Source organism: Nyctereutes procyonoides, unplaced genomic scaffold (genome assembly GCF_905146905.1).
Source record: "Nyctereutes procyonoides isolate TBG_1078 unplaced genomic scaffold, NYPRO_anot_genome, whole genome shotgun sequence".
NCBI classification, from domain to species: domain Eukaryota; kingdom Metazoa; phylum Chordata; class Mammalia; order Carnivora; family Canidae; genus Nyctereutes; species Nyctereutes procyonoides.
Genome location: NW_026575020.1, coordinates 30744443 through 30766783, shown reverse-complemented (window position 1 = coordinate 30766783; position 22341 = coordinate 30744443). Strand labels below are relative to the sequence as shown.

Genomic DNA, 22341 nt, shown 5'->3' with positions numbered 1-22341 from the left:
CTTAGTGAGGACACGGAGGACGGGGGACGTATTCGGCTTCCTGACAAGTGGGAGCGGACGTCCTAGGCCAGAGCCCTTATTGGGGTTTCTGCAGGAAGGGAGGAGGGCAGGGTGAGCAGCTTCCCATGGGTTGGGGTGTAGGGCTGTTCCCAGCTGGCCTGGCCTTGGCTGATTGCGGCAGGGGGTGAGAGTTTGATAAAGCAAGTCCAGGTGTGGGCTCGGGACCGCTATTTGCTGAGAACCGCCAGCGGCGAGCTCCTGCCTTTGCTAAGCACCGGCCAGCCCTGCAGCAGCGGTGGCCTCTCCCGGGGTGCGAAGACCCCCACAGAGAAGGTGGGGGGCAGCGGGGACGGCTGGAGCTGCGGCTGCAGGGCCCCCTTCCTTCCCTGACCCCCCCTCCCAGAAACCTTCCTGTTCGCAGACGTGGACCACAGCTACGTCCCCTCGCGGGCCGAGATCAAGCGGCAGGCCCAGCGGCTGATCGACGGCCGGCTCAAGGTGGCCAAGAAGTAACCCCAGGAAGGCGAGCCCCGCCTGCCCCCAGGCCGGCGCTTTGTGACACGAATAAACATTTTTCCAGGACTGCTGGGGGCACCGCGGGCAGGAGGCCCCGACACGGAGGGGGGCCGCGGAGTGGGGGGTCCCGGATGGGGGGACCGGGAGCGCGGCGAGGAACGCTGACGGTTGTCCCGCCCGCTCCGGAAGCCGGACGTGGCTCCACGCCCACCTCCGCCCGTGCCGCCCCGCGCATGCGCATGCGCACGCCCCCGCGCCACCGCCCGAGTGGGGCCCTCACGGCGCCCCTTAGCGGCGCGCCACGCCGAGTCCGCCTCCGCGCGCGTCCCGTCGCGCATGCGCGCATCGTCTTGGCCCTCGCGGCACCCCGTAGCCGCGCGCCTCGTCAAGCCAGCGCCAAGATGGCGGTTCTGACAGACGGAGGGCGATCGCGCCGGGGGTCGCGGGGGCCGGAGCGGAACCGCCGCGGCTGAGCCCGCGAGCCGCCCTCAAAGCAGGCGCCCGGCCGCCGGGACTCAGGACATGGTGCGATCCGCGCCGAGCCGCCGCCGCCGCCGCCGCCGCTGAGCTCGCGGGCCGCGCCGGGCTCGAACGTGGGAGCGGGAAGATGTTTTCCGCGCTCAAGAAGCTGGTGGGGTCGGAGCAGGCTCCGGGCCGCGACAAGAATATCCCCGCCGGGCTGCAGTCCATGAACCAGGCCCTGCAGAGGCGCTTCGCCAAGGGGGTGCAGTACAACAGTGAGTGCGGGCTGGGCCGCAGGGCTCCTGCCGGGGGAATGTGGACAGCGGGGTCCGAGGGCGCGAGCTGAGGAGGGCGCTGCCCCACGGGGTCCGCAGGTCCGGCCGCGGGGACTGGGACGTGGCGGAGACCGGGGCGCGGCCGGTGGGTGGATGTGGCAGGTCGTGTTGGTCTCTGTTGAAGATGTGCTGAGCCCTTACCTGTGGCAGGTACCCTAGGGGCGTTCACTGGGATCGGGAGTTGTTGCTGCCCTCGGCCCGTGGCGTTTCCCTCTGACCCGTGGGTCTTTCCCGAGGAATACTGGCACGCTAAGAAGTCTGTGCGTTTAGCTTGTACGGTAGAATTAGCGCAGGCGGTTCCTGGTGCGTTCTGCGGTGCCCGGATTGGCCCGGATAACCTCGTCTAAGAGTGATTCTTACATAACGTGGGGAGAGCTCTGTGGTCTGTGACGCCTGAGGGGTGGGGGGCCTCCTCGTCCGTCAGCCACGTGACAGCCTGCCCCGGAGCCGAGATCCAGCTAGTCCTGGTGCTTTGAGCATTGGGATTTTTCTTTGTAGACTTCTATGCAGTTTGAAGGGAATATCATCTACGCCACATATTCCTGCCCCACCCCCTCCTTCTTTAAAGAAGCATTTGTAAAGGATATATTTGGAAAAAGCTCACAGAAGGCCCAAAAACTCTTACTTCTTGTAGGAGACTTCTCTTCCCCCCCTGAGGGAAGGAGGAGTTATTTTCAGATGCCCCAAGAGCCCAGAACGTTTCCAGTCCTGCTATAAATTATGTAAATTGCATAGCTCCTGGACGCCAACCGTTCTCTTGACCTCTTTTAAGATTTTCCATCTCGCTGTCCCTTTCCTAGCATTATTTAAAGGCTTTTTATGTTGTTTTCTGCTTTTAATATGTTCCCTTTCAAGTATTTTCATATATTTCTACAAGATTTTTGGACCCCTCCCATCCAACCCCCTTTGCTACTTTAATGGGAGCCCTCTGGTCTCTATGGTGACCTATTGCAAGTAGTCATGCACAAGATGAAGAACGTAACTGGAAAGACCTCTGTGCAGGTTTTTTTTTTTTAATTTATTTATGATAGAGAGAGAGAGAGAGAGAGGCAGAGACACAGGCAGAGGGAGAAGCAGGCTCCATGCACTGGGAGCCTGACGTGGGATTCGATCCCGGGTCTCCAGGATCGCGCCCTGGGCCAAAGGCAGGCGCCAAACCGCTGCGCCACCCAGGGATCCCTCTGTGCAGGTTTTAAAAGAGAGGTTGTTTTAGTTGTATTCAACTCACAATTATTGTACGTATTTTTCTCACATTCAAAGAAGAGAATGGTAAGTTGAAATACTTGTACGCATCTACAAAGTCTACATTTAGATTCCCTTATTTACCTTTATTACTTATAGTATTGTTTTAAACTTAATTCTAGTCCTGTGAAAATCAGAGCTGGAAACTGTAAACTTTTCACCTTCTGAAAAGCATTCCCTGAGGAGTGTACTCCCTGAGGGCCACATTCTCTAGCCTTGATTGGTTATAAAGAGGGTGGCGCAGTAGAGTTGTTCCAGAGTAGTAAACCCAGCCTCAGATAGTTGGGGGACAGGTTATGATTCCCTAAAACTGCAGGAAAGGGGATGAGATTGAGAGAAATTGCATTTACAGGGAGGTCTCCCTGTAGTTAAACAGTATGCAACTTTGAAACTTTCTGATTTCTTTTATTTATTTTTCTAAAACATTCTACTTAGAAGAGACAAGCAAGCAATCTGATGATTATACATTCAGGATTTTTTTTTAAAGATTTTATTTATTTATTCATGAGAGACACAGAGAGAGGCAGAGACCCAGACAGAGGGAGAAGCAGGCTCCATGCAGGGAGCCCGACATGGGACTCAATCGTGGGTCTCTGGGATCATGCCCTGGACTGAAGGCGGCGCTAAACTACTGAACCACCCGGGCTGCCCTAGATTCAGGATTTCTATAGGCAAGAGCCGATGATGTCCAAGTGTAGATGTTGTCTCTTACAGAACCTAGTCCTAGGGCAGACAGGTCATTTCCTATAAATTGCTCTGATAATGAGAAGTGTCATCAAAACCTGAATGAGATACTGGGCCATAATTATAGTTTGAAAGTTATTTGCATTCAAAGTGGAAGAAAGACTGTTACCTGACTTTGTCTATCCTTTCTATTGCCACTGGACACAATGTATTAGCCCCACTTGGTGAAGAAGCCTTAACTGGGGCAGCTTCCTGAGTAAGGAAACACCAGACCTAATGGAACTTGTCAGGATTGCCCTTGCTCAGGCCTGCAGTCCTCACAAAGAAAGCCTCCAAATGCTGGGACAGCCAGAGACCTGGCCAGGTGGACCTCTGTGCTATAATTTAAAAATGAACATAAGCACTCTCTCACTCAAAGTTTTGAAAGGTTTCAGGATAAGAGAATTTTTCCAGGGTAAGAAGGAACCAGCTTTAAGATTACATCAGGATTGTGAACAGACAGGTCATGTTTGAAAAAGAACCAGTGAACCTCTTGGAATGAAAAACATGGTCATGAAAATTAAAAAGTCTATATACAGGGTAGCCCCAGTGGCCCAGCAGTTTAGTGCCACCTTCAGCCCAGGGCGTGATCCTGGAGACGTTGGGCTCCCTGCATGGAGCCTGCTTCTCTCTCTGCCTGTGTCTCTGCCTCTGTCTCTCTCTCTCTCTCTCTCTGTCTCTATGTGTCTCTCATGAATAAATAAATGAAATCTTAAAAAAAAAAGTCAGTAAACAGGTGAATCAGCATAATAAGTAGATTAAAGAGAGAATTAGTGCCCAGAAGAAAGATGTGCAGTCTAGAAATGAAGCAGATTCCAACACATGCCTGATAGGACTTTCAGACAGAATAGCAAGAATGAGGAAGAAGCAGTATTGGAGGAAATAAAGACTGAGGATTTTCCAGAATTCATGAAATACATAAAACTCCAAGAAGTCCAAGTCCAGTGTTTCAGAAACTTACATCGCTAGACACATCATTAGAAATGTTCAGAACATCGGGGTGCCTGGGTGGCTCAGTCAGTGAAGGGTCTGACTCATGATTTTGGCTCAGGTCATGAGATTGAGCCCCGTGTTGGGCTCTGTGCTCGCCAGGGCGGGGTAGGGAGTCTTCTTGAGATTCTCTCCCCCTCTTCCCTGTGCAGCACCCCTATCCCACTTATGTACGCATGATCCCTCTCTAAAAAAAAGAAAAAAAAGAAAAAGAAAAACAGAACTACAGAAACTATGTTCAGAGAGCCAAGCATCATACTGAGATGACATGGAAGATGAGGGCACTCAGCTTGCTTCCTGCACTTGGTAAAGCTGGTGCCAGAACAGAGAAGGACAACACACAAGGCTGGGTGACCATCCAGTCCCGTCAGTGAGCACGGACCAAATAATCTAGTGAGAGGTCAAGAAATGAGATCTAGAGGGTAGCCCCGGTGGCGCAGCGGTTTAGCGCCACCTGCAGCCTGGGTTGTGATCCTGGAGACCCGGGATCAAGTTCGACGTCGGGCTCCCTGCATGGAGCCTGCTTCTCCCTCTCCCTGTGTCTGTGTCTCTCTCTCTCTCTGTCTCTATGAATAAATAAAATCTTCTTAAAAAATGAGATCTAGAAAATCATCAGAATATTCATAACAAATCATTGCACTGAGACCAAGTAGGGTATTCCGGGAGTTCAAGGATTAACAGAATATATGTATTCTGTGCTTTACTGGTGGACTCAAGGAGAAAAGGCAGGTGTAAGAGAAAGGGTCTGATAAAATTCAACACCTATTCATAATTTACCGAAGATAAGAGAAAACCCGCTTTTTTTTTTTAAGATTTTATTTTATTTTTTTAAAGATTTTATTTAGTCATCAGAGACACACAGAAAGAGGCAGAGACACAGGCAGAAGGAGAAGCAGGCTCCCTGCAGGGAGCCCAATGGGGGACTTGATCCCTGGACCCTGCGATCACACCCTGAGCAGAAGGCAGATGCTCAATCACCGAGCCACCCAGGGGCCCCAAGATTTTATTTTATTTTTATTTTATTTATTTTTTTTTTATTATTTTATTTTTAAGTAATTGCTACACCTAACATGAGGCTCAAACCCACAACCACGAGATCAAGAGTCACACACTCCACTGACAGAACCAGCCAGGCACCCGGAGAAGACCCACTTCTAAACAAAGCAGGAACAGAGGGAACTTCTTTTACTTGTTCAAAGGTGTCCATCAAAACCTGCATTTGCGGGACCCCTGGGTGGCGCAGCGGTTTAGCACCTGCCTTTGGCCCAGGGTGCGATGCTGGAGACCTGGGATCGAGTCCCACGTCGGGCTCCCAGTGCATGGAGCCTGCTTCTCCCTCTGCCTGTGTCTCTGACTCTCTCTCTCTCTCTCTCTCTCTCTCTCTCTCTCTCTCACTCTCACTGTGTGCCTATCATAAATAAATAAAAACTTTAAAAAAAAAAACCCTGCATTTGCATGTACTAATAAGACAGGAAGCGTTTCTTTTAAAATCCAGACCAAGGCAAAGACTTCCCACTTCCATTGAGCTTTTCCATTGGTAAATGGAATTTATCCCAGCACAAGGAAAAATAAAAGTGGGGAGGGGCAGATATGTGCCCTTCCTCAGGGAAAAAAAATTAACATAAAATCAAATTTACTAAATTTTCCCTTTGTTGGGACACTTTTAGGTGTAGGAAGCTGACCACTCATGGCTTCTTTACCACCGTCCTCAACCTCCATTTCTAGCCATGTGTGAAGTTGATAACCTGAACAGCCCTTCCCCTAAAACCATTTTAAATGTTTGAATAAAGCATTTAGAAAAACAGTGTATCACACAGTTCTTGAACTTAATAAAGTTTGTACAGGTGTTCATTGCTCTTTTCTCAAAAGCAAAAGGGAGTAAATACTGGGAGGGAAGCCAGCTGTGAAGCTAACTTCACCCTGAGGGCATCTGCCTGACCCTGGCAGGTGGTATCTGGTTGGAGCAGGAAGAAAAACAGCTGAACCCATTCTAGAAGGGCGTCTCCCAGGGGTTCCTGCATAAAGCCAGGTCTCTGGTAAGCCCATGGATGACTGCCCCATGGGTTTTCCTTAAAATCATCAATGTGGTCTTAAAAACCGCAGGTGGAAAATTTACTTAAGGTCTCCCCAGGTGGTTAGTGTTCTAGACAGCAGGCAGAAATGTTACAGGTGCCTTCTGATGAATGCAGCTTCAACCGCGACCTTAGCGGGACCCTGTAGGTAAAGTTCCAAGAAATGATGAGCTACCAGTGGAAGATCAGGAAACCCAGGAAATGAAGCACCCAGAGCAGGATCCAGCAGACACAGCAAACATCAGACCCTGGCCTCTGGAGATGTTAAGTTTCACAGAATGTCAAGTCAGTACACAGTCACTATTGTAACAACTTTGGTGGCAGATGGTAGCTGCCCATAGGGTGGTGTCACACCAGTATGTTGTATGCCTGAAACTAACATGTTATACATCAACTATGCTTCAATGACAAATAAAGTAAGTATAATATGTTCAAAGGAATAAGAAAAGTTTGAGGGATCCCTGGGTGGCGCAGCGATTTGGCGCCTGCCTTTGGCCCAGGGCACCATCCTGGAAACCCGGGATCGAATCCCACGTCGGGCTCCTGGTGATGGAGCCTGCTTCTCCCTCTGCCTATGTCTCTGCCTCTCTCTCTCACTGTGTGCCTATCATAAATAAAAAATAAAAATTAAAAAAAATAATTAAAAAAAAAGAAAAGTTTGAAAATATAAGTAGGAATTTGAAGACTATACAAAAAGACCTAGTAGTTTGGAAAAGGAACTTGTCTGGGCAGCCCCGGTGGCTCAGCGGTTTAGCGCCGCCTGCAGCCTGGGTTGTGATCCTGGAGACCCGGGATCGAGTCCCATGTCCGGCTCCCTGCATGGAGCCTGCTTCTCCCTCTGCCTGTGTCTCTGCCTCTCTCTCACTTTGTGTCTGTCATGAATAAATAAATAAAATCTTAAAAAAAAGAAAGAAAAGGAACTTGTCTCTGGAAAGCTAAGAGAAAGTAAGAAACTACAACCATAAAACAATAACATGACTAGTGATATCCAGAGAATAAAGAGTGCAATCCTGGCCTGTGGTCAGGATGGTCTGGGGCCTGGTGCTGTGGATTTATCCTCCTGCCCTCAGCCTGGCCAGGGGTCTCCTGGGGACAGGAGCCTGCTGCCTCCAGGGAGGTAAGCGGCACATGGCCTCTGCCTACCTCATCCTCACTGAACGAGGCAAAGGGACAGAGGCCCCTGTGTCTTCTCTGGGTCCCACCTGTTGGGAGACTGCCCTAAACTGGCACACTTCCTGCGGGGTGTTCAGGCTCATCATGGTGACTCAGGACATCCCCAGAGCTGCTTACAGCATAGACCTGCCCTGACCTTTCTCCCAGGTTCTCCTGGGTGTTGGCTTCTGGCTGCAATCAAGTCTGGCTTGCCCAGGCCTTGAGGGCAGTGGCTTGTATCCGACCTGGTGAGATGGTAGAGCTGGTGGAAGAAGAGTGGCCCTGAGATCTGACTGGGGGGTTCCAGTTAAGAACAACTAGCATGTCCAGAGACTACAGCTGGGACTCGGGGAGCATGAGATGGGAAGAGGTTGATGTGACCTAGTTTCACAGGAGGAGTAGTGAGTGTTTGAGAACATAAGGGCCTTGGGCGCAGGAGGGGGTGCCAGGAGGGGATGGCCAGGGGGGCCAAACCAGGCTCTAGGGCAGCTCCCCGAGCCCCAAGGCATGAAGCACCCCCACACACACACACACACCACTCCTTTGTGCACCTGCTGAGGGGCCAGGACCATTGCAGGCCCCCCCACAGGCTGCCCACCCACACATCTTCTCAAGCCACAGCCGGCAGTGGTACAGTCCACTTTGCTCTCATTCTTGCCCCTGCCCCCTGGCTCTACATAGCATTCCTGACTGTTCTTCATCTTTCTAGAACAAACCAGACTGTGGTACTCTTTTTTATTTTATTTTATTTTATTTTTTTATTTATGATAGTCACAGAGAGAGAGAGAGAGGCAGAGACACAGGCAGAGGGAGAAGCAGGCTCCATGCATCGGGAGCCCGACGTGGGATTCGATCCCGGGTCTCCAGGATCGCGCCCTGGGCCAAAGGCAGGCGCCAAACCGCTGCGCCACCCAGGGATCCCCCAGATCCCCCAGACTGTGGTACTCTTAAACTGAACCCTGTGCCATCTCCCAGAGGCGGCTGGAAGTATATCCCACTACACGGTGCTGCGGGAGTTGGTCCTGGCCTGCCCAGAGTCCATGTACTCTGCTGCCTGCAGGCTGGTTCACTGCCACATGTACACACTCAGCAAAAAGGGCACTATGTAAACTCATGTGCAGCAAGTAGAATACTGGCTTTGCTGTAACCCCACATGTGTGGCCTTGAAAATGGTGGTGCTCTGCAAAATTGTGTGCTAAAAATACCAGGGCTATGAAAAAGTAGGTTAGGAGCAAGCTATGGAAATCTAGGGAGCTGACTGAGAAACCAGCCTCCAACCTCTCCAGCGGCCTGACTCTGACTGTGTGAGTCAGGGGTTCCCAGGACATCCAGCTCCAGGGGAGGCTACTTTCTTGCAGGTGCAGAGTCTGAGCGGGGTTTGACTTCATCAGCCAGGGAGGAAATGCCTTCGGGGCCCTCTGGGGAACAGGGAGGGAGAGCAGGGGCCTCGGCCCCTCAGGGGTTTCCCAGCCAGCCCACGCCCAGCACTCGGCTCAGTCCCTGCTCACCAGCCATATAGGCCATGCTCTGTGTGAAGGAGAACCTGTGTGGCATATGGACTCCATTGGTGAAGTTACAGTTTGCCCCTGGTTTGATTTGCTTACCCAATCTATCCTTTTTCCTCACCAGTGAAGATAGTGATCCGAGGAGACAGGAACACGGGCAAGACGGCGCTATGGCACCGGCTGCAGGGCAAGAAGTTTGTGGAGGAGTACATCCCCACACAGGAGATCCAGGTCACCAGCATCCACTGGAATTACAAAAGTGAGGGCGGGGTGTGTGTGTGTTGGTGGGGGGACGGGGCAGGCAAGAGGCAGAGCTGGAGTGCAAGCCCGTGCCCCTTGTGCAGTGGGGGCTTTCATTGGTTCTCCCCAGGCCTGGCTCCTTAGAGACCCTTCCCCGGCTGTGGTGTCACCACGGAAACCCTGTAGACAGGAGGGAGCCTCCTTGAACTCCAAGGTGCTATCATGGGGGTGCCCATTAAATCTGCCCTTGAGTTGCCCCGGAACCCCTCTCCCACGGGACCCTGTCCAGAGAAACATCCCAGGCAGTGGTGGGGGCTCTACATAGGGAGCTGTGCCAAAGACCAGCTCAATTCCAGAGACCAGCAACGGCAGAAAGTTCCAGGTTAAACACCTAAGAGCCTGGTAGGCTGGTACTTCCGCTACAACCTGCGCCAGGCCCACATGCACTCCGCCAGCAGGAGGGACCCCTCAGTCCTTTAGAGCCTCTACGCTTTACATCTGCAAGACCACTTCATGGGTGGGATGCGCCTCACAGTCCCCGGTTGCAGCTGGGAGCAGCAGGCCTTGTTGCTCTTCTGTCACTGTGGCAGCCCCATGAGCAGTGGATGTTATTTTCCATGTCCAGAATTCATGAAAGCAAAAGTCCTTTAAACTGTTTCAAACATTCCTTTTTACTAGGGAAAAAAAAAATGGAGTTGTCAACAGTAGGGCACATGAGGCCTGTAGAAGTTGTGATTCCCACTGAGTGATGGCCCAGCCACACCCTAGGACAGCTGCTTGGACCAGTGTTACCCCAGCTCACCAGCTGGAGCTGATGGAGCCTTAGGGCCACCTCCCATGACACCCCCTCCCGGTTGAGGTGAAGCTGGTAGTGCCAGTGTGCTCTTGTGCCCCTCAGCTTAGGGACAGGAGCATGGCAGTTCCCCACCTGTCCCTTCAGAATCCTGAGGATGGAGGGATGAGCCTAGCACTCAGACCCACCACGAGGAGACATAGTGCAGGCCTTGGGTCCTGACGTCCATCCCTGGTGAGAATCACTGAAGAAGGGCTAAGGGTCTCCTTTCTATAAAGAAAAAGCACAGAAAGACAAGCAGTTCTGAGAAAGACTGGAACACAGTCGAGGCTGGTCACTGATGAGAGGCCAGAGCCTGCTCCCTGGGTGCACCTACACAGGGTACCCTGGCTGTGTAGACCCGGCCAGGGACCCGCCTGTCCCAAGGACACCTGCAGGAAATGGAGGGTAGGTCAGCTGAGAATGGGCCAGGGCCGTTCACTGCAGCCTGAGCATAAGCCTAAAACAGTGATGCACCTTGCTGTCCTCCGGGGGCAGGGAGAGGGAGAGGCTGCCATTTGTGTAGAGGCCATGGGTGGGTGTGAGGCGTCCTTGGAGACGGTGCTGGTGGGGAGCCCCACCCACCTGGTGAAGAGTGGAACGCAGCAACTCCTGGACAGCCCCTAAGAGCCTGAGTGTGACCAGAAGGTCAAAGGTGGTGGTGGACCCTAATCTTCATGTCTTCCCCCATTTTAGCCACTGATGACATCGTTAAGGTGGAAGTCTGGGATGTAGTTGACAAAGGTGAGTCGTATCTTTTTATCATGAATACTTTTTCCCGACGCTTCCTTCCGTGTTGTGTCTCGGGTCTTTCGACAGAAGGGCCGCTCACAGAGGCTGTTAGAGGCCTGGGTCTGTGCTGTTCCTTTTAGTTTCTGGGTCTTAGATCAACTCCCTCCTGCATCCGGGGCAGAGGAGGCGGATGCACAGCAGTGACCAGTCAGGACCATGGCCTTTGCTGTTTAAATGCGTGTTTGACCCACTGAGACAGCGCCTGGCAGTGGGGAACTCACAGGGGCTGGCAGAGGAGGAGGGTTCCAAACCCAGGGGCCTGTGGGGCCTGTCCCAGGAGCCTTTCCTGCAGCACTGTCAGCGCAGTGTCCCCGGGCCCTGAGCCAAGAACCAACTTGCTGGCTTCCGAAGCCACCAGCCCTTGGGGGGATGGGGCCCCTTCCCGTGAGCGTGTTAGGTTGTCACTGGTGGGAATGCGCTGTGGTGCAGCAGAGACACATTGCCACCCTGGGGATCACTGGCATGTCCTGCTTCTGCCTATGGGAGGCACAAAGCCCACCCACCACACGCAAGGACGACTACAGCAGGGATCCCGTGGTGGTGCTGGAGGTACTGTCCTGTGGCCCCAGAGCAGCACCCGGGAGGGTGCGTATGGCCAGCCCCTGCTGACCCGGGATGCCCGCTGTGCTCACAGGGCTCTGAAGGTGGCCAGAGGGTCAGAAAGAAGCTGTGGAGACCAGCAGTAGCAGGTTTTTAAATAAACCTAGTGTGTGGGGAGGGAAGGGCTTTCTTAGTTTAGCCCAGGCTATTCCTAAGATGGAGGGACCTAGAATTCCCAGGGTGACACACAGCCCTTCCTTCTCCCTTAGAAGTATCTCAGAGATAGAGGGGAGGTGACAAGGATGGTCTGGAGCTCTTTACGGCTCAGGAGCCCCTAGAGCAGTGCCAGCTGCTGGTGTGCTCAGGGCCTGGGCCCAGCCTGGGAGGCCTGGGAGCATCCCTGGCCTCAAGGGCAGCACCTGAGAGGCTGGGCTGAGCACTCCATCAATCAGGGAAGGAAATGGGGGGGACATTAGGACCATCTTGCTGAGCAGCCCTGCTGTACTTGCCGGCACCTTCCAGTTTAGGCCAAACTATAGCAACCCATCAAGGTCTCTTTCCTGGCTAGGACAGAGCGGCTCCAGCTGTCAAGGAGGTCTCAGTAAGGTTGTGGTCGCTTCCTGCCACCAGTGGGGTTGCTTGAGTGCCAGCTGTGGGGGACGTGGCACCTACCAGAGGTGGGGGCTGGTGGGTAGGATGGGGGGAAGAAGTGTCCCCACCCCCGGGGCCATGATTCCCCCTGTAATCCTTGTCTGTCATCCTAACAAGGGAAGTGCAGACGACGAGGTGATGGCTTGAAGGTGGAGAATGATCCCCAGGAGGTGGGTAAGCTGCCCCTACCCCCCGCCACCATGGGGCCCACCACTCCAGGTTGGGGGTTGGGACCCTCCCTGGTATTTCAGTGGTACCAGCCCGCCCCACTCCTTATGGTACCCTGTGTTGCCTACTGGTGTATTTTGGGATGGCTGGGCTTGCCTGAGCTGCTGGTGGTGACACCTGCCAGGCCCCTCCTACGTGGTCCAGGTTTGTCTGGCCCTCTGTGTGACCCTTTGCTACTGCCCCCAGCACTGCAGTCACCTGTCTCTGTGCTCTAGAAGGTTCTCTGCAAGTGCTTTCCTCAGGTCTGGAATGTACCTTGGCCCTCTGAGTGATGGGAAGTTTGTGAGGCTCACAAGTAGGATGTGGTTGGTGAGTGGAGAAGGCCCTAAATCAGGGGCAGAGTTGATGTGGTCCTGGAACCTGAATGGTTTACTGCTAGACCCTTTTAGGCAAAGTTTTCTGACCTGAGCTCTAGATCGTCTCATTCACGTGTTTTTTTCCAACATGAAAATGGCTGTTATCTTTCGGGTTGTGCAAGTCCTTTTCAGCCTTCCCCAGGAGACAGGGCTCATAGCTGTGGGAGCCTGACCAGAGCACTGTCTCTCATGGCAGTTGTGTCCTGTCCCCAGGTGGAGTCCGAGATGGCCCTGGACGCCGAGTTCCTGGATGTATACAAGAACTGTAATGGGGTGGTCATGATGTTCGACATCACCAAGCAGTGGTAAGGGGGCGCTGGCTGGAAATGCCCATCGAGGCTCCTAGTACTCTGCCACTTGGACCGCCACCCCAGTGGTCTGTCAGGGTTGTGGTGATGCCTGCTGGTCACTGCTGGTGCCACACAATTAGAGGCTGTTCTTGGGCATCGTGCACGCCAGCAGTTCAGCCACATGGAGGCCAAGGCCCGGCCATCTCTGGGGAGGTCCATGAGCACAGACGGGGAACATGTGGCAGGTGCCGGCGGGCTAAGGTGGTACAGCACTGCAGCAGGGGGCACACCTTCCACAGCCCTGTGGCCCTTCCTGAAAGTACAATGCAGAACCAAGCGGCCACTTGTTTGGGGCTCCCCAAGACACTTCTGACGTTCTTTGACTAAGGGGACTCAGCTAAGATCCCAGGGAAAGACTACGTCAAGGCGCAGGGGTGTGAACGTGGGGGTGGCCAGGTGCCAGCTCCCAAGGGGCCCCTCCTCATGGAGTCACGTGGGCAACATGACATGTGTCAAGTGGGGTCTGCCAGGGAAGATGGGACACACTTGATTCCCCAGGCCTGCCTGGCGCCAGTGTTCCCTCCCCCCCCCCCCCAAGCAGAAGCACAGTATGCAGGTGTAGGGGTGTTGCTCTGGCCAGGTAGCTGCTGGCTGAGACCACCAGGAGTGGAGGCCCTATACCAGTGGGGACCAGCCTCCCCCGCAGGCCTTTCCAGGAACCACGGCCTCAGGCCTGCTGCCAGAAATGAATGTCTTCAAAGATGCTGAAGGAGGAACTGACAGAAGCCTGATTTAGAAATGGCCTGTGGGCCTCTACTCCATTTTCCCATATTCAGTCTGTTTTTAAAGGGTTTTTTTTTATTATTATTGCATATGTAGTCCACATTCACCGTAGCAAAATTGATCCTGCCATCAGAAGCTGGCACGGGTGTTGTTTGGTAGGAGCCAGCCAGGTTTTCCTCCGGGTGTTCCACGTACAGACTTCTGTTTTCAGAACACTGGGATCTTTTTACCTTATCTGTATAGACGCCGCTTTTATCCAAGAATAGACTCACGCACAGTTGCAGGCGTCAGCCTTCCATGCGTTCACTCATTAACCCTGAGAATGCCCACAGGGTTCAAATCTGAGGGATCTGACGGGGTCTCCCACTGGCCCACCTCGGGGGCAGGGGCTGCCCACCAGCACAAGCAGGAGAGCCCCTTGGGTGGCAGCAGGCAGCATAGCCCTTGTGGCATGGTCATGCCTATACGAGAGGCAGCCACCCCACTCTCCTGGGGTCAACACTAGGGATGACCTGCTCTTCTCCCATATGAGCTACAGTGGTCCCCTCAGCCGGGGAATTAGAGGTGGCTTTTCCTGCACAGAATCTGCTACAGGCGCTATTAGCAGCTGCTCAGCTTCAGGCAGGTTCTTGGCATCACTGAAGGCAGGAGGACTACAGGAGCAGGTGGGCTGCACAGAGCAACTCTGGCCTAGGGAAAGAAAGGTACATGTGGGTCAGCCTCCTGGTGCTCAGATGCTGGGCCATTTCTTGACGGCCTGGGACCTGAGAACACTCCCTGTAGGTGGTGCCAGTCTGTCTAGATCCTTGCTGTGGCAAACAAAAACCCCCTCGTGGGTCAGCCAGCATTTTTAGTGGACAGTACAGGCCAGAACAAGGCCCAAGGGCAGGAGGGCAGGCGCTGTTGGCCCTTTGTTAACATTTCCAGTGACTGTGAGTCAAAAATAAAGCCCAGTTTGTCGTGCGTATGTGCATGTCTGCAGTTCCCACTGGCCGTCTCTGGATCGGACACCCTTCACAATGCCCGTCAGTGATTCCCTGACGTGCCATCTGAGAGCAGCAGCTGTGGGTCCGGGGGGCTGGACAGCAAGCCCTGGGAAAAGCCCTGGGGGAGCCCCAGGGACTGCAGCCCCAGAGGGGGTGCGAAGACACCTCACCGGAGGGACCCCCAGGAAGGGAACTGGAGATAAAATGGCAAAAGCAAGGGCTGTCCTACAGGGTGTGGGCACTCGGCACCTGTGCTCTACGTGCTCTGGGTCCTGGGCCCAGGACACTCGACCTGGTGGCGTGGGGGTCTCACAGTTGACACTAAGGACGTCTCTCTCCACCTGTGCCTCCTAAGGACCTTCAACTACATCCTCCGGGAGCTTCCCAAGGTGCCTACCCATGTGCCAGTGTGTGTGCTGGGGAATTACCGTGACATGGGCGAGCACCGGGTCATCCTGCCCGATGACGTGCGTGACTTTATCGACAACCTGGACAGGTGGGTGGGTGGCCCACTCCTGGGACAAAGCCCCGGCCAGGACCATGCTGTGGGCAGTGAGGGTCCTGAAAGAGGTCTTGGAATGAGGACAGCAGAACCAAGGGCTGGCAGCTGGCTTCCTGGCACCAAGCAGGCCTGTGGTGGTGGGGGAGCAGGGACCTCTGTCCCTCTCTGCAGCAGGGACAGGGGGGTTGGGGCAGATGGCAGCGAGGCACTAGCTCTAGTCTGTCCCCTGGGGGCTGGGCCCTGGCACTGAGGGCAGCCGGCCCAGGTGTGGCCTTGGCCCAGAGGGGCTGCGCCCTGCTGTCCACTGCCAACCAGCAAGCCTCCAGACCCACTTGTTCTTTTTGCAAACAGGCCTCCAGGCTCCTCCTACTTCCGCTATGCTGAGTCCTCCATGAAGAACAGCTTTGGCCTAAAGTACCTTCACAAATTCTTCAACATCCCATTCCTGCAGCTTCAGGTGAGCCCGCACCCCCCCACCCCCCATGGCGTGGGGAAGCGAGTGGCATTCGGTTTCCCAGGGCCGTCCTCCCGAGCCCTGAGTGGGCTGCTCGGCAGTTCACCTGGACTGTGGCCATGGTCAGGACTTCCTGTGCTGGTGTTGGTGGCCGCAGGGTGGCCCACTCCATCCCATCCCCTCTACTGGGCTAGCCTGAGACCCAAGTTCTAGAACTTTCGCCAACACAGCTGCAGAACAGAGGGATCCTTCAGATGCCGTTCTTGGGCCACTTCTGACTAACGGGGCAGGAACTGGAGGTGAACACCAGTGGGTGCCTGGGCCCTACTCCCTTCCAGCCACACCGACCCCAGATGCCCTGAACATGGCACGCCCCCGCTCCTTGTGGCTGGCTGGCTGCCCGCCCTTAGGTGGACCCAGGCCCCTCTGAGGTGTAGCTACAGGAAGAGCCCCACCAGGTCCCACCCCTGCTGTGCAAGCACAGAGCCTGGTTTACAGCCGTCTGAGCCCAAGTACTGGCCTGCTCCATCTTCTCTCTGAACATCTTACTTTAGAGTGATTTTAGGTTTACAGAGAAGGTACAGAGGGCTCCTGGGTCCCTTGCTCAGTTTCCCCTGGTGCCAGCCTCTCGGGTTTCCATGGTGCTTCTCTCCAAAGTCTGGAAGCAGCGTTGTTGTACCAACTGATGCAGGGCTATTCCCCAGGTTTCCCTCCCAGGCCCAGCCCCGGCCTCCATATAGCCGTTCTGCTGAGCCTGCTCGGGCTGAGTATCTCAGGTATCCCCATCCAAGGCCCGTCTGACATGGGCCAGATCTTCAGGGGGAAGACCACAGAGGCCCCTGCCTTTCTTGCCACATCATAGTGGAGCAGGCAACGTCTTGTCAGCAGGATGCTGGCCTGTGGCACCTCTGCAGCCACAGTGGCTTCCATTCTTCCTCCAGTACGGGTACAGGCCTGCTCAGGGAGTGGTGGTCTTTCCTCTTGTGTCTTTTTCTCTGGAAGGAAATAAAGGCCCCACAGACCGAGTGGTTGGTGGCGAGTTCCATCAGAGGGAGGTTGGTACGGGCATACTTCTCAGCGGTGCCAGCTGCCCGTGCACCCTGCTTTCCCTCAGGGCTCCGGGTGTTGCGTGCATCCCTCTTAGACCTGTGTAGCTTCTTACCCAAGTACAACAAGCACACCAATCCCAAGGGGAACACCCCGGGTTTCCTGTACCTGGCAGTCTGCACTGGCCATGCTGGAGGAAGCAGCAGAATGTTCTGTGGGTCATGGCTGTGGCTGCTGCACCTGTATGGGCCCAGTTCCTGCCCCAGAGGTGGTGTGTGCTCCCCTCAGCATGCTGAAGGATGCAGCAGGGAGCCTTGTGTTTAGCATGTCAGAGCTGCCTCCCCTTCTGGAGGCACCACGTGTGGAGGGGTACAGTCGTTCTAGGTATTGCGCACGTCACCGACCATGCCCTTAGAGCCACACTGAGCTGCTTGGGTGGCACGCTAGCCCTCTGGCCAAGGCCAGGTGGCCTCCCTGTACCCTGATGCTCAGCTGCTGTGAACCCCTCAAGGGCTGGCCAAGTGAGGACATAGGGCTGAAGGGGTCTGTGCTTCCTCCTCTAGAGGGAGACGCTGCTCCGGCAGCTGGAGACGAACCAGCTGGACGTGGACGCCACACTGGAGGAGCTGTCAGTACAGCAGGAGACGGAGGACCAGAACTATGACATGTATGTCAGCCCAGGGGCGGCCCTTGGAGGTCAGCCCTACAGGCCACCTCTGTGGGAGGCGGCCTCACTCCAGAGGCCTCTGAGCTGGGGACTCTGCCCAGCAGACAGCAATGAGGAGTGCCCCCACCTGGGCAGAGCGGACAGCTCACGGCGGGGGGGGGTGTTAGTGTGCTGCTCCAAAACCCACAGCATTTCAGCGTAGATGCGGGCAGGGAGAACCCAGGCTGCTCCAGGCAGGGGGTGAAAGTGGCCTTCACCGTGAGGTCACCCTTGCGGCCTTTTCTGTTCTCTGCACCAGGGTGCTTTACCTTCAACACTCAGGAAAGTAAGTGCTTGTCCGGAATAAGCAGCTTGAATTTTCAGTGGTGCCCATTTCACCTAGGGAAGCAGGCACTCCCTGCAGTTGGGCCTTCTTTAACTGGCCTGACCAGCACCCAGGGGGCCCCAGCCTGATGGGCACGACTGGGGCTCGGCTGACCCAGGCCAAGGGTCCACCTCGGGCCCTGCTGACACTGGCTCCCAGGCCTTTGCGTTTGGGCTCCCAGCTTGTTGCCATTGTACAGTGGGTCTTCAGAGAGCTACTTAACCTTGGGAGGGTCTGCTAGACAGGCTAGGAATGGAGCCTTCCAGGTGGGTCGTGAGCAGCCCTTGGGCAGGCCTGGGCACTGCCTACTCAGGGTCCCAGGGGCACTGAGAGTTGGGGGCCCTGTCTGCCCTCCACGGCTCCCGGGGAGGTACTCTCCCTTTCAGGAAGGTGGAGGCCAAACTACCCGTAAGGGCAAGTTCATCTTAGATTTTATTTGGTTCCCATAGAGAGCACCTAAATGTCAGAGATCTGGGGGGGGGGGTAGGCTGGGGGGGGCTGCCAACCCCCACAGGTCTGTCCCCAGAGGGACTTGCAGAGGGCCTTTGGGTCTCCTTGGAGCCAGGGTCATTTGTTGGTTCTGGAACTAGTAGATGGTTCTGGGGGAGTGAGTTTTCCTGCATGTAGGCTGCTTGGCTGGTGAGCACCACCCTTGCTGTGGAACCCATCCTAGGAATGCCCAGCTTCTATAAGCTTGGGTACGTGGCACTGGCCGGCATGTTGCCCCCTAGGGAGATGGCCCCTGGAGCCTCCTCTCCATACGTGCCCCACGGCCAGCCCTGGGACAGGCTGCGAGAGGAAGGCAGCACTGCTGGGAAAGGGGCTTGGGGCCCTCTCCACAGCAGGTCCCATGTGTGCTGATGGATGAGGAGCTGCCAAGCCTGCCCGTCAGCATTCACTAGCCCCTTCCTTCTGGGACACCCGGCTTGATGTGATGGAGCCCATTAGGTGTGAGGTTGAGGAGCTTGGGGACCAGGACACTGCTGTCACCCTGCTCTTAGAGAGGAGACCAAGGGGAAGGTGGTTACTCACTGCCTGCTCTGTTTCCCCCAGCTTCCTTGAGATGATGGAGGCACGCAGCCGTGGCCACGCGTCCCCACTGGCAGCCAACGGGCAGAGCCCATCCTCAGGCTCCCAGTCTCCGGTAGTGCCTCCCAGCGCTGTGTCCACAGGGAGCTCCAGCCCCAGCACACCCCAGCCAGCCCCACAGATGCCCCTCCACACCCCCTCAGCCTGCCCCTGTCCCCTGCCCCCCACGGAGGCCCCACTGCCCCCTGCAGCCCCTGCCCCACGGCGCAGCATCATCTCCAGGCTGTTTGGGACCTCACCAGCTGCTGAGGCAGCCCCTTCAGCCCCAGGTGAGCCCTGGAGTGTGAGTGGCCCACGGCGGGAGCGCCTGGTCTCTCTGGCCCTGGGAGCTTGCAGACTGGGCTGGGATCCTCCTCCCTCCTGGCAGGCAACCCCACAGCCCAGTCACCTGGGCACAGCCTGTGTTGAGCCTGGCAGGAGTGGGCACTGGACACATGGGAAGTGGCTTCTGCTGTCCACAGAGCCAGCCTCAGTCCCAGAGGCCCCAATGAAAGTCCAGAACGTGGAGGATTTTGTTCCTGAAGAAGGCCTTGACCGCAGCTTCCTGGATGACAATGGCCCCCAGCAGAATGAGAAGAGAATTGGAGCTAAGCTCCCACAGGACAGTGACAGGTAAGGGCAGAGGCCAGGTGGGCCATGGGTGAGCCAAGGGGACAGAGGGAAGGACTCCCTGAAGGCCTGCACCCCAGGAAGAAGCCTGCTTGAACCAGGGGTTGGGCCAGGCAAGACACAGGGACCAGCATTCAGGCCTGGCCTCCCACCCCTGCTGCTCCCTCATCACCAGTTCCTGGGTGTCTGCAGTGCATACCCCCCTGCACTATACCCAGGGCACACCTGCTGGTCTCCAGCATCCCCATGTCCCTCCAGAAATGCAAAGTAGCAGAACAGGGCCAGCGCCAGGCTGCTCTCCCACCCCCAGACAGCTGAGCCCATCCCTGCACCGCACCCCACCCGGGGGCAAAAGGGCACCCACTTTACACACTCTGCTGTGTGGCAGCATCTCCATCCATCTCCTTGGCCCCACCTCGCCCCCCACAGTCTATGCCATGTCTGCCATACCAGCGGGTTCCCTTTGCAGAGGGCCCCCAAAACCTATTCTGGTCCTGGACAGGTCCCCCTTGCTGTCTGTTCTCCCACACATGCTGAGTGCCAAGGATAGAGCAGCCCTGCGGCCAGTGCCCATGGGTGCCCCAGGTCTGGGGCTCAGGGTGGGGAGGGGGCTCTTTGCGCCCCCCCCGTGACCTCTGACCCCCTGACTCTCTTTTGCAGTGATGAGGAGGCCCCGGGCGGGAACCCACTGGTAGCAGGTTTCCAGGATGATGTGGACATTGAAGATAAGCCACCTAGCAGGCCCCTGCTGCCCGTGGGCCCCATCAACAAGGAAAACATCACTTCTTCCAGTGAGGAGGAAGCAGAGAAGGTGGCAGGGCACCCCAAGGCCACTGTCCCCATCCCCCAGAAGTGCTCTGAGCCAGAGACCAAACGGTATGTGTATGGGATCCACCCTGGGGGTGGTGGCAGCCAAGGGCACCCTGACTTCTTTCTCCCTTGTCCCAAAGGCCCTCCACAAAAGCTGCCAGGCTGCACAGGGGTATGGCTCCCAGGGCTGCAGAGTCCCACCAGCCAAGCACCCGCAAATCCCCCGCTGAAGGCCCCTCTGGAGGCCATGAAGAGGGCAAGAAGGAGCAGGCAGCGTCATCAGAGAGTGACCCTGAGGGGCCCATTGCCGCCCAGATGCTGTCCTTTGTCATGGATGACCCTGACTTCGAGAGCGACTCAGACCCTCAACGGAGAGCGGTGAGGAGGGTCTGGGGCCCACTCCGGTGACTGCACAGCACAGGGGCTGCCATGTCCTGGCTGCCACAACGGACCCTGCTGGCCACCCGGACCCCAGGCTTGTCACCTGCCTGAGAGATGCAGGAGCCGTCCTACAGGGTCCCATGACAGGGCACCAGCCACCCAACCTGCCCACTCTTCTGCAGGACGAGTTCCCGGTGCGAGAGGACCTCTCAGAGGAAACTGATGAGGATGCTGCTCCTGCCCAGCCCCCGCCACTCCCCAAGCCCCCTGTGGCCTCCTTCAGACTGAAGAATGACTCGGACCTCTTTGGGTTGGGACTGGCAGAAACTAGCCACAAGGATATCAGCGATGAAGGTACTTTGGGGGCCTGGGTGGGCTGGGGGCACTTGGCTGAGTGCATCAGGGCCATATGGGGGCTTGGCAGTGTGTACTTTGAGTCCAGCCACCCCGGGAAAAGTTGCATGGTCAATAGGCCTGTGGAACACTCATGGTGCTATGTGGCCCCGGGCAGCCACATGCTCCCTATCCCCTGAGCCTAGCTCGCCCCAACGAGCAGTGTCACCAGAGACATGTCCCAGAAGTTGCTTGTCGCCAGAATGCAAAGAAAAGGACCCTCCCAGGCTCGTGCTGGGGCTGAAGGTCTGCCTGCAGGCCAGCATGTGCTCCCGGCCGAGCAGAGGCCGTGGTGTCACAGTCTCTCTTCTGGGTGGTGCCAGCAGCCAGGGGGACCCCTCCCCACACCTCCCCAGGAGCTTCAGGCACGTGCTGTCTTATCTCCACAGATAAGGAGGGCAAGCCTCCCACGAAAGAGAAGAAGAAGAAGAAGAAAAGCAAAGAGGTAGGCACCCTGCCTCCTAGGTGCCCACTAGGCAGCGCGGGGTCCCAGGGCCCCCCCAACCTGAAGTGCCCCTTTCCCAGGAGGAAGAGAAGGCTGTGAAGAAGAAGGGCAAGCATAAGAAGAGCCGGGACAGGGAGGAGGGCAGGCAGGAGCGGCGGCGGCGGCGGCCCCGGGGCACCGAGAGGACAGAGAAAACAGCAGGGGACGAGTTGGAGGCCTTCCTGGGGGGCGCTGCCCCTGGCGGCCACCTCCGCGGGGGTGGGGACTATGAGGAGCTGTAGGCCTCGCCTTGCTGACTGCCTGCACCGCTGACCACCTGTGCTGGATGGGCCACAGGCCCACTTGCCACTCACTGGAGCTGCTGGGCCTGCCTGCAGGAAGGGGGTCAGCGGGCAGTGGGCGGGGCTCTGCAGGCTGCAGGGCCCCCCAGCGCTTCTCAGGGATGGGACTGAGGCCCAGGAGGCCGCAAGGCTGTTTACAGGGCGGGGCACATCCTCGTCACTGGCCTGGCTCCTGCTTGCCCCCAGCCCGCTGCACTGGCTCTCCCAGGCCCCCTGCACACCAGGTGGGCCCTGCTTCCTGCCCCTGCCGGCATGGGGGTCAGACGCCAGGCAGCACTGGCGCCTCTCCCGGGCGGGCTCTTCCCGGGCCTGGGGTCCAGCTTTGCACTGCGCAGGGCTTGCTGTTGACCCAGCCAGGAGGCCCTCACTGTTTGCTCTCGTTTTCCTTCAACACTCCACCCATAAAGCTCTCCTGTTTTACTGAGTGTCTGTGTGTACTTCTCCCTGTAAGGCTTGGTGGGGGGCGGGGAGGGCTGGGCTGTCCTCAACTTCCCTGCTCTTTCCCATGTGGTCCAGGGAGGGGGTCTGCAGAGGCCTTCCCAGC

The 22341-nt window shown here is 56.4% G+C and overlaps 1 protein-coding gene across 1 annotated transcript; it reads left to right on the top strand.

Annotated features, from left to right (window-relative positions):
• The first annotated feature begins 892 nt into the window (after nucleotides 1–892).
• On the top strand, nucleotides 893–22222 carry RABL6 (RAB, member RAS oncogene family like 6). Its single transcript, XM_055328723.1, has 15 exons — nucleotides 893–1253; nucleotides 9122–9256; nucleotides 10766–10813; nucleotides 12170–12222; nucleotides 12850–12941; nucleotides 15051–15191; nucleotides 15549–15654; nucleotides 17262–17365; nucleotides 18783–19087; nucleotides 19280–19430; nucleotides 20088–20303; nucleotides 20378–20615; nucleotides 20801–20972; nucleotides 21401–21456; nucleotides 21537–22222. The coding sequence occupies exons 1-15, from the start codon at nucleotides 1124–1126 to the stop codon at nucleotides 21735–21737; spliced, it is 2148 nt and encodes a 715-aa protein (XP_055184698.1). The 5' UTR covers nucleotides 893–1123; the 3' UTR covers nucleotides 21738–22222.
• Nucleotides 22223–22341: the final 119 nt, after the last annotated feature.